The 14603-nt window shown below is 45.1% G+C and overlaps 1 protein-coding gene across 1 annotated transcript in view; it reads right to left on the minus strand.

Moving 5' to 3' along the window:
• Positions 1-14603, minus strand: part of LOC144762697 (glutathione S-transferase-like) — a 281385-nt gene that overhangs the window by 101525 nt on the left and 165257 nt on the right. Inside the window, exon 4 of the mRNA XM_078647939.1 lies at positions 5180-5312. Coding sequence (XP_078504065.1) covers positions 5180-5312 — 133 coding nt within the window. The remainder of the gene's footprint in view (positions 1-5179; positions 5313-14603) is intronic.

A 14603-nucleotide genomic window follows, 5' to 3' on the forward strand; every position in this document is an offset into this window, starting at 1 on the left:
CGACAGCTTGGAGTCCATGGTCATTCCTAGGTTTCTTACTTCATTCGATACTTTATGTGGTAATCCCAGTTAATCAAGCCAGGCGGCAAGCGGGTCGTAATGTTTCTAATCACCACATGGCAGTATTTCCGTTTTTGCCGTTTTTGAAGCATTCATTTTGAGATGGCTCCATTCATCCACTGATCTACGGCTCGGAGACAACTGAAAACTGGGGATTTTTCAATGTCTTCGGGGCATTCCAATTGAAGGAGTATTTGCGTGTCATCTGCATAGTTATAGCATGTGAGGTGAAATGGATTGATCAGTACCGGTAATGGCTTCATGTAGATGTTGAAAAGCATGGGCGAGCTGATGGACCCTTGAGGGACCCCTGCTTTTGTGGAGTATGGTTTAGATGAGAAAGGTGGGGTATGGATGACATTAGTTCTGTTTCGAAGGTTGGATGCGATCCAGTCTAGGTAGTTCCCTCTATGCCGGCTTCATAGAGTCTTTGTTTCAGAGTGTCATGGTCAACTGTGTCAAAGACAGCAGAGAGGGCCAAGAGTTCTCCTCTTCTCAACACTAAGAATAACTGTGCAGGTCATTTTTCATCAGGTGTTGACCCTGGAACAATGCAAACTAGATGTTTATGCTTTGCGACAATTGCTGTCCCCACACATTGCTTACCATATTTCCTTGTGCAAGGCTGAATTATTAAGCATTTTACTTCCTACCGTGGAACTGTTTCTAATTACAGGAAGTATTTCTTAAATTATGTTAAGAGGTAAATCACTATGTTTGTCAAAGTCAAATTTTACAGGGAAGCAGATGACCTCCGGCAGTGGGGATCTGTATAAATACTGGCGGACGTTTTAATCCCAGGAGTCTGGTGACTGGTGCTCTCCATCGGTCGACACACTGTCTCTGTGCTAGAACCCACCCATCCACAACTCTACGGTTTAATTGCTTCAACCCTTCTAGCATCCTTTAACCTGCTGGCCCAGATCCCTGTAGTACAAAAGGGAGGGTCGACCCAAAGTGTCGCTGGGACCTAGGTGTCAATTATTATGGAAAAGGGGTCCCAGAACAAGGAACAAATTAAGAAAATACAAAATACTCCATCATGTCATTTGAAAACACCATGTTATTTAATCACATAGTGTTATAAATCGTTTTTTTGTGCCCAGAAAAGGGGAAAGGTAGTGAAGTGTTGGGAGTTGGTGAAGATGAAAGGATGTGACAAAGTCAAACATACAGTCTTGGTATGCGGAGCATAATTTACTGCTGGCTTCGCCGAGGAGCCAGATGAGAATGTATAATAAAATGCATTTCATTAGCAAAACCATACTTCAATGGAAACAGTGTTACACATCACACTTGTATAAAGAAGGTGGCAGTAAGGTAGTGGTCTACGTTTCGACCCGAGTTATGTAGGGTTGGTGTCCCTTACAGGTGGGTCTTCTTCAGGGGGGAGGGGAGGGGGCGGGAAGTGGTGAGCGGGCAAATTCATGTGTCACAAAGCACTGGGACGCTTGAGGGTACAGGCGCTCTGTTCAAAATAGGAAATGTAACAGATCTGGAGACAGGGGGGGTCTGTAAAGCCTCGGCTGTGGTTGAAATAATGGTCATTGGTACCGCGTACCTGGAAACCTGGGGGGTCTTGTGGGATATCGTCTAATCTGTAAGGCCTCTGCTGTGGTGGAAAAAATAGCGGTCAATGGTACCGCGTACCTGGAAACTTGGGGTGTCTTGTGGGATAACTGCGAACCACTGAGGCGCGGTCAAACGTACCGCGTTACCTGAATGCGGGGTCGGAGACCTCCACGGATACCTGACTGCCAGTGCCTGAGCAGCTGATACACGGCGAGCAATTACTAGCCAGCATCTTGACCCTCACCCGAAACATTATCACTGGGGGAAATCATTAAATTCAAATTGAAGTCGCCATCCATAATAATATAGAGCACACTGTAATCCAGAATAAAACCTAGTATGACTGACTGAAAAGATTTATATGTAGGAAGTGCTAACCCCTAGTGTGCAATAAACACACCTATGAATTAGCAATCCTCTCACGCTGCAGTTTAATTGTCTGAAAATAAGGGGAACTGTGGTGAAGGGGCACTGATTTAATTTTGAAAACAGGGCAAACAAATAAATAAGCCACCTGAACGCGTATCCGGTTTGTTATTCTTTGTTGCCAGGAAAGAAAACTAGTATTGGTAGATTACTGTACAGTCCCCGGAAGTGCTAGCTCGACTTTGTGACAGGTAGATGTATTTCCCTTTTGCGCATCTTAATCCCAAAATTGTAAAACACCTCCATTCCTGTGGAAGCTGGGACCAATCCCAATTCTGCCCCCTTGCCTGCTCCCTAAAAATTATTCAAGTATTTTTTGAGTGAAACTTTAGCAACTATGATGTCTTACGAAAGTAACACCTTCCGCTAACGCCACTGTATTCAATGTCACTATGGCGCAATGTCTCCTTACATCTATCTGTCTTTAAAGTGTCTTTAATTTGAACAGCTAATATGTCATCCAGAAGTAACATGTTTGAATTATTTTCAGAGAAAACCAAATGTAGAATATTAATACAATTCAAAATATTATGAGCACCTTGGATTCCATTCTATTTTTCAGGGATGTTTTAAGGATTTTGGGGGCCCTGGGCCAAATGTATTGATTTTATGATCCAGTTTCAGCTCTTTCATGCTCTCTTTGGTCAAATTCTAAATGTGTGTACATCTGAAATTCAGGGATAGTGATGTGTGTTTTTAGTATTGTAAAACAGCAGCAGCAGCAGCTCACTAATATTACTGCAAATAATCTCTGTAACACCCTTCCATTTCTCATATGTGAGGTCCAGTACTGATCTAAAATAAACTTTATGTGGATGTTGCATGAAACAAACAAATTGTGTCTGCAAAATTTTGTAATAGACTCTCACACATTAAAAACAAATGATAGAAAAACGCTATTCACAACAATCTGTTAAAATTATTCATCAGGGCAAGACTCTCCACAGAACATAGCTGGCTCTATCAAGGGGCCCCCTGAAAGGCTGGGGCCCTGGGCCAGAGATCACTTTGCCCATGCCTTAAAACGTCTCTGATTCTGTTCACCGAGATCTATATAACGCATGCTACCCAGTGGCCTCCCAGCACTGGCAGCAACCACTGCTCTACTACCCTGTGTAACTAGAATTGGGCTAAAATAAATGGGTTTTAAGGTTTTTTTCTGAACTTAGCTTCTGTTTTTTCCAATATCAGATGCGTTGGGAGGGCATTCCACAGCTTAGGTGCCAGGTATGCAAAGGAACTCCCACCACATCTTTCAATCCTAGGAACAAGCAGTAGATTGTGACCCTTTGACCTGAAGGTTCTTTTTGGCCTGTGAGAGGTCAGTAGGCGCTGCATGAGCTGGAGGCCTTTTTGTTGAGGGAACGATTAACAAGGCAGTGCTTTGAACTGAATTATTTTTTTGCATTGGCAGCCAGTGCAATGCTAGGGATTTTGTAAAGAATCTAAGCAGCAGCATTCTGTATCACCTACAGTTAATTAACGGCATGTCACATAGTCCAGGCGCAAACTAATTTATAGACTCAATTGAGTGTGTGCTCCTAATTTATTTGCAGATATTTCATATATTGTTCCAGCATTTTGATATATTATATAAGGATTCTTTGAGTCCTGGTTCGTTTATGTTTTGTACTTTTATTCTTCTATTAGTTCACGACTCCATTTTTTTATCAAACTCCAAGATATAACAAATGTTGGTTATGGATGTTCAACAGCCGACATGTGTTTCGCCCTCTGGTGGTCATTTGGCCTAGGGCTTTCTCAAGGCTCCTATAGTCGTGTATGTATTATTACTGTAAACATGCTGTATATACTGGTATTTCGGTGGTAACTTTCAACAGGAAAGTCCGAAAAAGAGTGTCTTTTAGCGGAGTCGGGTAGCGACAAGTCCAGGGTTAAATCCCTTCTCTCAGAGCTTTGATGGTGTTTGAGGGCTTTTTGCCCATAAGAAAGTGTAAGTGATCATTTATAATGTAACTGGTGCACATGTAAAATTATCCAATACCTCCAGGTACGGATTGCACTACACAAAAAAAGGCACAAAGCGGTTAAAACTAAGTGATAACAAAAAAAGGAGAGACACATAGATACCTGCTTAGAGTCTGATTTGTGCAAAGAGAAACCAGAAACCCTGGATGAATCGAGGCTTCCTCACTTCAATTGTGTGATCTTGGGCAAATGTTTTATTTCACAAAAACTCATTTTTCTTCATTATCATTAGGGTACGCAAGAGCAGAGCAGGTGGTCGATTCTTTAAGTCCATGGCCCCGATGCTCTGGAACTCCCTCCCCCCCCAGAGGTACGCGCCACACAGGACCATCGGCTCTTCCGGAAACAAATTAAAATCTGGCTGTTCTCCTCCATTTAGGACGACCAGCACTCCGGGTGCCGGTTAAATGGTCACCTCATTTCTCCTGCTGTACTCTGCCATCTGGCCTGTCTGCAAGCGCTGGGACGCCCTGTTGCTGGGATAGCCATGCGCTATGTAAGCATACTTAACATAACATAACTTTATCCCGTATGAAAGCACTTTCCAATATGTGAGTTCAGAATATCAGTTGTGCGAAAACCTATTGTGTTTCAGTTACTAGACAATAATGTTGCTCTATAATAATCTAGCCCAGGTACAGGGTTTACATGATATCTGTTGTGCGTCTATTGGTTTAGGTTTAAAAATTATCACTTTTCATAAGTACTGATCCGTGCGGTGCTATAATGTGACGTATTACCAGCAAAACTTCCACATATGAAAGAAATAAACTTTTTTTAATTTTGAAGAGACTGTCATATTTTACAGGATGTTTGCTGTATGATTTACATGGTAAACATTTTCAGGGCTCGGCTCATGCATGGGCTCTAAGAGCCGAGCCAGACCCTTTGGCTCGGCCCCGGTTCAGCTCTCCCTATTAATTTGAAGGCTCACCCACCTCTAATTAATGTGCTCAATTGCTTCATTCACTGCAAATCAGGACACTGTTATTATAGCTACAAGCAGAAAGTTGCCATTGAGAAACAGAGAGTTCCTATTTCAATTTCTAAGTTATAACCTACTCTAGCATGTTTTCATATGTTTGGAAGGACGAGCTTTACGGATAACAATGTAATGATGATATTGACTTACAGTGCTCTTTCTTTCAGGTCATTCCCATATAGGTTGTACTTTGCTGCAATGTAGTTAAGTATTGCTCTGCTTTGCACCAGCCTCATTCCATCTATTTCAACCATCGGCACTTGTTGAAACAGCAAAACCTCATCTGTGGATGTGAACAATATTTGTTTCATTACTTTACTTTTGATAGTGGCAATGCCATTCATCGCAAAGATAACTGTGCAAGTTTTGGACTCAAATTTGATTACAAAATGTTGACACAAGGTCCTAACCTTGTGGTCAAAGGTACCATGACAGAATCTAGTAATTCATTAATGCATCAAACATCCTTTCATACAACAAATAAACCCATCGTAGGCACAAAACTAGAGAAAAGCTGAGCTACCTTATCTGTGTTACTCTGAGACCAGAGTTGCTAGTGAAAGAAATTATATGGGCCACAGAGTTTTCTAAATGATCTTAGGGATCCTAGAAAGCAGCACTCAAAGTACACAGCTCACAACAGAAAATAGGGGTTACTACTGAGTCCTTGGCTCTCTGGATAGATGTGGGCAGGGAGCCAAAGTCTTCCCTGAAGAAATATTCAGTTAAGTGCGTCAGGGTGCAGTTCAACAAAGTAATCTAAAGAACAATAACCTATTATTGTTGAGATAAGGGCTGTGTTTAGAGATAACGTCTAGTAAGAATTCATTTATAAAATATATTTACAGTATAAATAGTTCAGATGAAATACAAAGCACACAAACACAACACTGCACAATATGGAATAAAAGGGAAATGTACAATTGATCACTGCTCTCAATCTCACTGCTAGCCAGAAGAAAAATCTTTAAGGAAGGTGAATTAGGATGATCTTTCTTTAAGGTTTTTTGTTTCATTCTAAGATACAAAAGACAAGGTACAGACATTAAGATCTCTCCTGCGATCTTCGAAGTATGGCTTTCACGTTTCCCTCTAATTCATTGACCACTCTAGGTGAGTTTATTACTGAGAGAAAGATCAACAGGCCCCAAAAATGATTGGCCAGTGCAAACAGAGGGAGTATGGGAGAATCAATCCTAACTGGTGGAAAGGCAAAGACGCTGGGTCTCTCTCGGATGATGGGTTGACTCATTATCTGCAGGTGCCACATATCTCGGAAGGTGGAAAGGCCTGTTTGAACAGTGATGTCCAAAACATAGCCCTGAAGAAAGACCTTCCTGGAACTGAGGTAGTCTGCTTCGGAACTCAAGGTGGAGTCCAGCTCAATCCATAGACAGAAACCCATCTATGGACAGACTGTTAGGGTTGTTATATGCACACTTAAAAGCCTCATTCCTGGATATTAAACTAGGCACGAGCCACAAAGTACGAGGATGGACCCCACAAATGTAACACATTCATGCTGAACTGATGGAGTAAACAAGGAAAAATGTGGATCCCTAGTGAGGAAAAAGGAATAGATTGGGATATCTGCACTGCACTGGATAAAATACTATGTGCCATCCTACTAACCAGAAGGTCGGTCCATACATATAGCTATAGCCCCTCTCTGCCCTGTAGAGCTCAGAACAGCAGAGGGTTGGTGTGCCCAGAGACTTCTGACCTTGGAATGATGTGTCCTCATTTCACCCTTGTTTCTGGGACGCTGAACCTGGGCACAGACTGAATAAGGCAGGTTCTCTACTCACAGGGGAGTACGTCTCCTCTTCTTCAGAAGCAACAACAGCAATATGTTCTCTTCTGTCATAGGGATATGGTCCTCGCCCTCAAAGGGAGACATCATTCTGCCACTGCTACTCTCCTTTCTCTGCAAAGGTGTTTAGGGCACCTTGAAGTAAAAGATGAATGCTGGATAGGCCAAAAAGGTCAGCTCTATCCAATCCTGTGGTGGTTGAGTTGAATCAAACTGCCCACTCGCAAAATTTGCGTCAAACTGGCAAAGTGCAGTTTTCTGTCAGGCATGCTTCATCACAGCAACCGGGGAAGCTATCACTCTTAGGTATGCATTGGTTTGCAGACTACCATATGTCTAATCAGGTGCTGGGATCTTCTCTCTGCAGAAAAAGCACACGGGCAAATGATGGCGAGATAACTCACCTCTTTGGAGAAGGTGTGCACGCTTTCCATGTCTTCGGTCACACTCACTATTCAGTTGGTAGACCACAGACCTGCTGGAACATGCATTGAGATTGGCACATACATCACACTTAGTTTTACAAAAATTCTAGAGGCAGGTCAGGATCCCGGAGAGCAGCGCAGGAGGAGGAGACAGGAGGAGGGGAGAGAAGGCGTGAGAACAGCATTGCCCAACACTAGGCCCTACGGGCACCATACAATCTTTTTTCTTTTTTAAAACAACAAGTTTTATTTATTTTGTAGTACCAAATGGGCGAAACCCAGTAGGCGGCATATAGGCACAAGACGAATAATAGAAACAATAGGTACTGGAAATATCCTCTCCAAGAGGTCTGCAGAACATCAGACCTAACATCCCACCCCTCCCCCCAACCCTGCACCACACATCCCTTGAGAAGGGATACGTATATGTACAATAAGGAGGTTAGTTCCGCATCATTGGCAAGCTAACGCATTAGATTGGCGAGTCAGTGATAACCAATCATTCGAGAGGGTCCTGATTTGCTGGTTACGTAAGGAGGGACAGGTCGATGCCCCGTATTTTGCCCACCTGGCCCAGATCTTCCCATGTTTTTGTGGACAACCCCATGCCTGAAACACCACGACTTCGGCCGACATACATTTATCTAAGGCCGTTTTCCATGCTGCCACCCCGGGGGGAAAGGAGGCCTTCCAATGCTGTGCAATGTCTTACTTGGCTAAGGTGAGGCCTAGGAATAGGTGTCTCTTGTATCGGTTCCCCCCGATATCTTCTGTGCTATGGAGAAATGTCAGTTTAGGGTCTGCGGGATGCCCCACGCCAGCACCTGCTTAAAGCAAGACAGCACACCCGACCAAAAGTGTTGCAATGCTCCGCAACCCCAGACAGTGTGAAGGAACGACCTTCATCGGAGTTACAACAGAGGCAGGTGGGGGACTGAATAGCCCCCATCTTCCAGAGGCGAAGGAGTATAATAAATTCTGTGGAGGTACTTGAACTGGATCAGCCGGTACCTAGTGGAGACAGCAGAATACCTGGGGCTGGCTAGGGCCTCAGTCCAGTCGTCGTCGGTCAGTGCCGGTGAGTCCCACGCCTTCCGGGTCCGATGTATGTTTGTTTTGGAGTGTGTGGTCAGGGTCTGATAAATTTGGCGGATTTTATGTGCCCATAGATCGCCCATTAGTAGTCTACCCTCCATGGGGTGAAATTCAGGTAGTGACTGGAGGGGTTTAATCAGAGGAAACCGAGCATGGCGGAGCTGTAGATACTTGTGGAACTGAGATTTGTGTAGGTCAAACTCCTCCTGCAGCCGCTAGAAGGATTTAAGTGTGGGTGCCCGCATTACGTCTCCGAGTGTAGATATCCCTATATCATCCCATTTACGAAACCCCGTCAGGGTCGAAACGGGTCGGAGGTGTGTACCCTGCCAAAGGGGAGTAATGCCTGTCAGCATGCCCCACCAACCCATGGACCTGGACACATGTCTCCAGATCTAAATCACTGTTTGGCAGGCCGGGGGGAGCACCTCTAAGAACGAATTACTGTATAGGAGATTAAGCAGCGGGTATTCCGCTAGGAAGGCCTTTCTACTGCATAGGATGGATCAACTTGAGAGTTATACCACCATTCATTAATTACCAAGAGCTGAGATGCCCAATAGTACGCCCGAACGCCGCTGCCGCAATCCCGCTGCAGTATGTGGATTGAATACACGTCGCAAGGGCTACCCTGCCAGCCCCTCCCCTCAAGAAACCATGACGGGGGAATGGGATGTGGATAATTCTGTAGCCTATAAAGCAAGCGTGGCAAGGACACCATTTTAAAAAGGGCGGACCGACCATTCAGTGATAAGGAGAGGTGCGACGACACAGTTGTTTCCTCACGCACCGCCGGCAGCAAGGGGACTATATTGCGCGGCCACGCTATAGTGGGACTTCTGGTGATATGAACACCTAGATACTTGAAACCCTCTTCCGCAACGATCAGCTGTGAGGCCCAAGCTTGATTCCTCCGCTCACCACATAAGGGGAAAAGAACAGATTTGGACAGGTTGGCACACAGTCCAGTTGCCTCTCCGAAGACCCGCAAAATCTGGAGCACCCTCGGCCCGGTGACCCAAGGGTCGGCGATGAAGAATAACGCGTCGTTGGCATATAACCTATCCTGTCTGAGCATTCAGGCGATCAATCCAACCCTCGGAAGACCGCATCTAGGCGCACCCACATTGCCAATGGCTCTATAGATCTGTATATAACAATTTTACATAGGCACGAAAACGGGGCCCTAGGTTAACCGCTTCTAGGAGTTTAAAAAGATAGGTCCAGCTCAGTGAGTCAAACGCCTTATCGATATCTGCTAGTAGGACAGCTACGGGGCGTCCCAGGCGGTGGACCTCGGCTACGCAATGTGGGCACATCTGATATTGTGCCTGGTAGAGCGTTGTGGCATAAAGTCCGATTGATCTGGATGTACCAGGTCCAGAATACAAGTGCGAAGGCATTCGGCCAGGACCTTTACTAGCAATTTCGGCTCGAAATTCAATAAGGATATGGGGGGATAGCACCTTACAATCTTTGCGGCTTCATACATTCAGGGAGAAGCCTAGGGGCTCCCACCTCTAATGTACCAAAGCCCTCTGTCACTCGCAGCGTAGAATGAGACTGACTCAGGGGTGCTCAGTCACGACACCTTTCATAGATTTACTAGGGAGAACTAGAAGATAATCTCCCCACTGTGGTGCAATGAAAAGAGCTTGTATTCTGCTACTACAATTAGCCATTACTCATTTGCCAGCCTGGTCACGGGGGCAGCAACCATCCTTGGTAGGAGAGCACTTTGGGTGCCCTCCTAAAACTCTGTTGATCAGCAACTTAGAAACATCTCCTAGAGCACTTGTCAGGACACAAGTAAATACACTGGGTTTGCCAATATGATAAGCAGGTTATCATTTGGAAACGGCTCAGGGTTGTCAAACCTTATGGCCTCTGCATCAGCGGGTTTGAAGTTTGGCATAGCCAATGCTTTGGGTTCAAGATACAAGGATGAGGGGATGATTGCATGATTCTTCAACAGTCCTTTCATATTGTGACTTTGGCAGTGATTGACCATGCACTGAACCAATGTATTGATTGCAACAGCGATAACATGATACATCTTATATAGAACAAAGTGTGCTGGCCGAGCTCCTTGCAAAAAATGGTGCGTTCCAATTTATAAAATGCTAGTTAATGATTCCCCGGATATATCTGACCTTTTGGAGGCTTGGTGACGTACTTGCTAGAGTGACTCAGAAAGGCAGGCGGCGCTGCTGACCACCAGAAAGTGTCTATCTGTCGAACATTAGAATTGTGCGGTTAATAATCTAGAATAGAGTGTACTATACACACCCAGAAGTTTCTGAGAAGATCTACTGATTATGTTTGATGGCCCCTAGAAAACGTTTACTTTTCAATCTTTTTTTGATTCATGTCCCTATATAAACAAGCATTGGCATAGCCAATAGGTCTCGCCTTTGGGACCTTATAAGTGTTTAGCCACGCAACAGTTGATGTTGTTGCACCAAGGATATTGTGCTGGACAACTAAACACTTATAAGGTCCCAAGGGCGAGACCTATTGGCTATGCCAGTGCTTGTTTATTATGCTAGTAGTAAATAAATAAAATATATTATTCACTAATGGAGTACAACAAGCTGGAATATGCCCTTCCATGGAAACTGAGGTAAGTAAAAATGCTTTTAAATGTATGTTGTGTGTGTGTGTGCTTGCGGTGAGAATGTGTTTATGTGTGAGAGAGAGTAAATGTGTGAGAGAGTGTAAATGTGTGAATTTGTGTGTATGTGATGTCACTCCCGCTACCACTGGCATATCAGTGAATTGACGTCTATGCTTACAAGGTCAAAACCTGCTTCCTGATTCACAGGAGTTTCTTCTTCAATGTAATTTGCCACATGGAGCATCTCAACATTGACTAAATTGCAATGTGAGCTAGTCTGTTCACTGGGGTGGGGCATTGTGTTTTCTACTGAGGACATCTGCAATAGGCAGTGAACACACATAAGCTCGACACTTTCTGGCTAATTGAGGCCTGAATCTGAATGTTCAGCATAACGTTAGGGGCAGCTCTGCTGCCTAAAATAACCTCTAAGATCTATCAGTATAAGCCGAGAGATAATTCTGCTGTCTAGAACCAAATAATGTACATTCTCTTTTCTTTCATGGATCGCTCTGGAGTGTGAGGCCTGAGCATGTAATGTCTGTGTAATCTGAGGGATAGCGCTGCTGTCTAAAACTAACACCTGCATACTCTCTGCAACCTCAGGAATAGTCACTGAGTTATGTTCCTCTTGGGGGAATAGACCGGATGTCAAAATCCAGAGCAGATAGGTCTGTGCAGTCTCAGATACAGCCCTGCTGCCTACAGCCTATCAGAGCTGTCTAAACTAAGAGATCGCCGCTGCTGACTGAGGCCTGTGAGACAGCTCTGTGGCCAGCCCTGGACTTGGACAGCATTCATCAGTTGAGGCCTAGGTGTTCGCGAATGCACAAGACTTTTATAGTGCAAATGTTGCAACAAAGTAACACCGCTCTGTACAAGTGAGAAGTACACACTACAGACAGACAGGGGGCGCTGATTGCCTTTGAGGAAAGAGGAGAACAGAGTGAGATGGTGGTATGGTGGGCAACAGGCCTGGGAGGTGTGTGCAGGGGATAGGAAAAGGAATGAGCAGGTGTAGGTGTCAAGGGGCGAGGGAAACTAGGAGCTATAGGAGAGACTGAACCTTTACATTCCTTGTAGCTCATGCGAGAGCTAGGTTATCTCCGGAAAGCCTCTAGGTTCAGTCTCCACTACAAAGTGATCAAAACCATCTTTATATTTCACTCATTTTAAATCACACAGGAAGAGACAAACCAATGTACATGGCAGCTGTGGGAAAGCACTGTAGATAAACGTCCTAGAGTCACTAAGTTGAACACCTACAATAAGCGGGTAAGTCACACAACATGTAGAGCCCCACCCACATTCCACCGCGGGGAGCTACAAATCAGGAGAGACAGGGCAGAGGAAAAGAGGAGGAGAAGAAGAAACAAGTGATGCCACACGCAAGCAGCATTGCAATCGGCAGTCTTCACTTTTCAAGCACTGCACTCGTGCTTGTGGGGGCATCCACCTTGCGGGAACGAGCAGCTGCCATATGTTGTAATTAACGTGGCCGTGCCGCTGCTCGCTCCCGCAAGGTGGATGCCATCACAAGCACGAGTGCAGTGCTTGAAAAGTGAAGACCGATGGCGAAAGGCCCTCCTAGAGCAGCGCATGTGATCAGAACATCTTTCGGTGGATGCAACCACTAACGCAAAACTCCCAGACCCCCTCCGAGTTTCCCATACCCGACACCAGGCCATCCATATATTAAGCAAGGGAGTTCATAGTTCATCAGTTTTACAGAACTATGAAGGATTCAAATTTAGGTATAAAAGTGGGGGCAGACAGTCCCAGAGGTTGCAGAGTATGAGGGCATGTTCTGCCCCTGTAATCTATTCAAGTATGAAATAACATGACTCCATAATTCATTAAAAGGATGAGATTTTCCTGAAACATCATACACTACTTGCTCATGCCCCCACAGCTGCCAACATTTATGTAACCAGAGTTCGCAAATTGCCTTAATAGGCTTTCCCCAGAGATGGAGGGAGAATGGGGCGCTTGGCATACCTGCAATGGAGTGGCGAGGTATAGACCAGTCAATGGTCTGCCAAGTAAAGCCAGTTAAGGAAGCTCGTCTAATATCGGACCTTGGATTTATGAGATCGCAAGAACGATATTGTCCCATAAATCACCCAAGTGTGGGTATGAATTAGAGAACCTGTTACTCCCACAACCATGCCAGCAAGCGTCTGAATAAGTGAGGTTGTTAATGTGGAGACGATTTAGGGTAAAGTGCCAACAAAACATTATTTTGTATAGGATCTCTCTATTTCATAGATTATTAATAATAATTATTAGTATGAAGAAATATCTAATGCCATTTTTTTGCGCCAAGTGATATGTTAAGTTCGGTCTCCCTTGTAGTTTGAAAGGAGGATGCACATGCTGTAGTTGCTATATCGAATATGGCATAAATGTTAGAAACCAGGTGTTTCGGTATGAGCGCTCTAGTGGTGCTTGCTTTAATACTGTTTATGTGACCCACTGCCGGATTTGAAGGTAATGGAAGCGTATGGACTCGGGAATCCCGCATTCATGCTTGTTCCTGAAATTATGTCTCGCTGCCCTCTATGTAGAAACCTTTGAGGGAAAGCAATCCTTTGACTTCTAAAGCTGAAAGTAGCAGGTCGTCATACCCTGCGTGAAATCTGCACTATCTAGGACTCGTGTGAGAGGAGACGGGATGGAGGTAATGTAAAAAGGTCAGGCTACCAATCAGAATAAAAGATCCTTAAGTATTGCCCGGCGGTGTTGCCTCTTAAACCCACAAGATATTAACCAATGAAGAGGCAGGCGCTGGAGACTGGAAGGCAGGAAACAAGGGTTTATTCTCTCCGGAGGAGAACACATCAGTTCGGACAGCAAGTATCGTCACGAGGTGCTCTAACCGCATCTCTGAGGCCTGGCCTCTTATACACAGTTTTATGATCTTTATTGCAGGTAACACATTCTTGCAATGCTTTGAAGTATGAAAGGACATCCTCGAATCTCCCCTTCAGGCCCGTTCCCACACACATTTACAGTTGAAGTCCCCACCCCGGTCACAATAGGTGATGATTATCGCGCAGCTGGACATTCCGCCGATTCACGGAATGTGTGGGGTTGATCGGATATCATAGGGTGGGGGCTTTGATCAATTCGAGGGTCCTTTAATGGGGGAAGCTTCCTACTGTACGGGGGGCAATAAACAGTATCCGCAGAGCCAGGTGGCGGCCTGGGAACGAGGAAGACAAATGGGCACACAGGAAAAGGGGGGTTTGTATCAAAGGGTCTGGGACCATGAAAGGAACGGAGGGAGGTGTTGCGCTGGGAACAGGATGGGATTCCGGGACAGTGCTGCGCTGAAGAGGGGTTTACGACTCAAGGCATGTGAGAGCGGGGGGGGTTGTCAGCGCGCGGGGGGATGCCTGCGAGGTCGAGGGAGAGAGAGAGACGCGCTGGCTATCAGCGAGGGGCAGGGAGGCCATGGTGCTCAAAATGGCTGCCGCTTACGTGCACGAATGGGTTCAAGAAGAGCAAGATGGAGCCGATAATGTTGACGTTTGCAGCCTAACTTTTAACAGTCCTCCCTTTTCAACATATCTAGCCAACTTGCCTACTCAATGTCAATCTTCATCAAATTCCTAACCTCGG

Source organism: Lissotriton helveticus, chromosome 6 (assembly GCF_964261635.1).
Source record: "Lissotriton helveticus chromosome 6, aLisHel1.1, whole genome shotgun sequence".
In the NCBI taxonomy this organism is placed as follows: domain Eukaryota; kingdom Metazoa; phylum Chordata; class Amphibia; order Caudata; family Salamandridae; genus Lissotriton; species Lissotriton helveticus.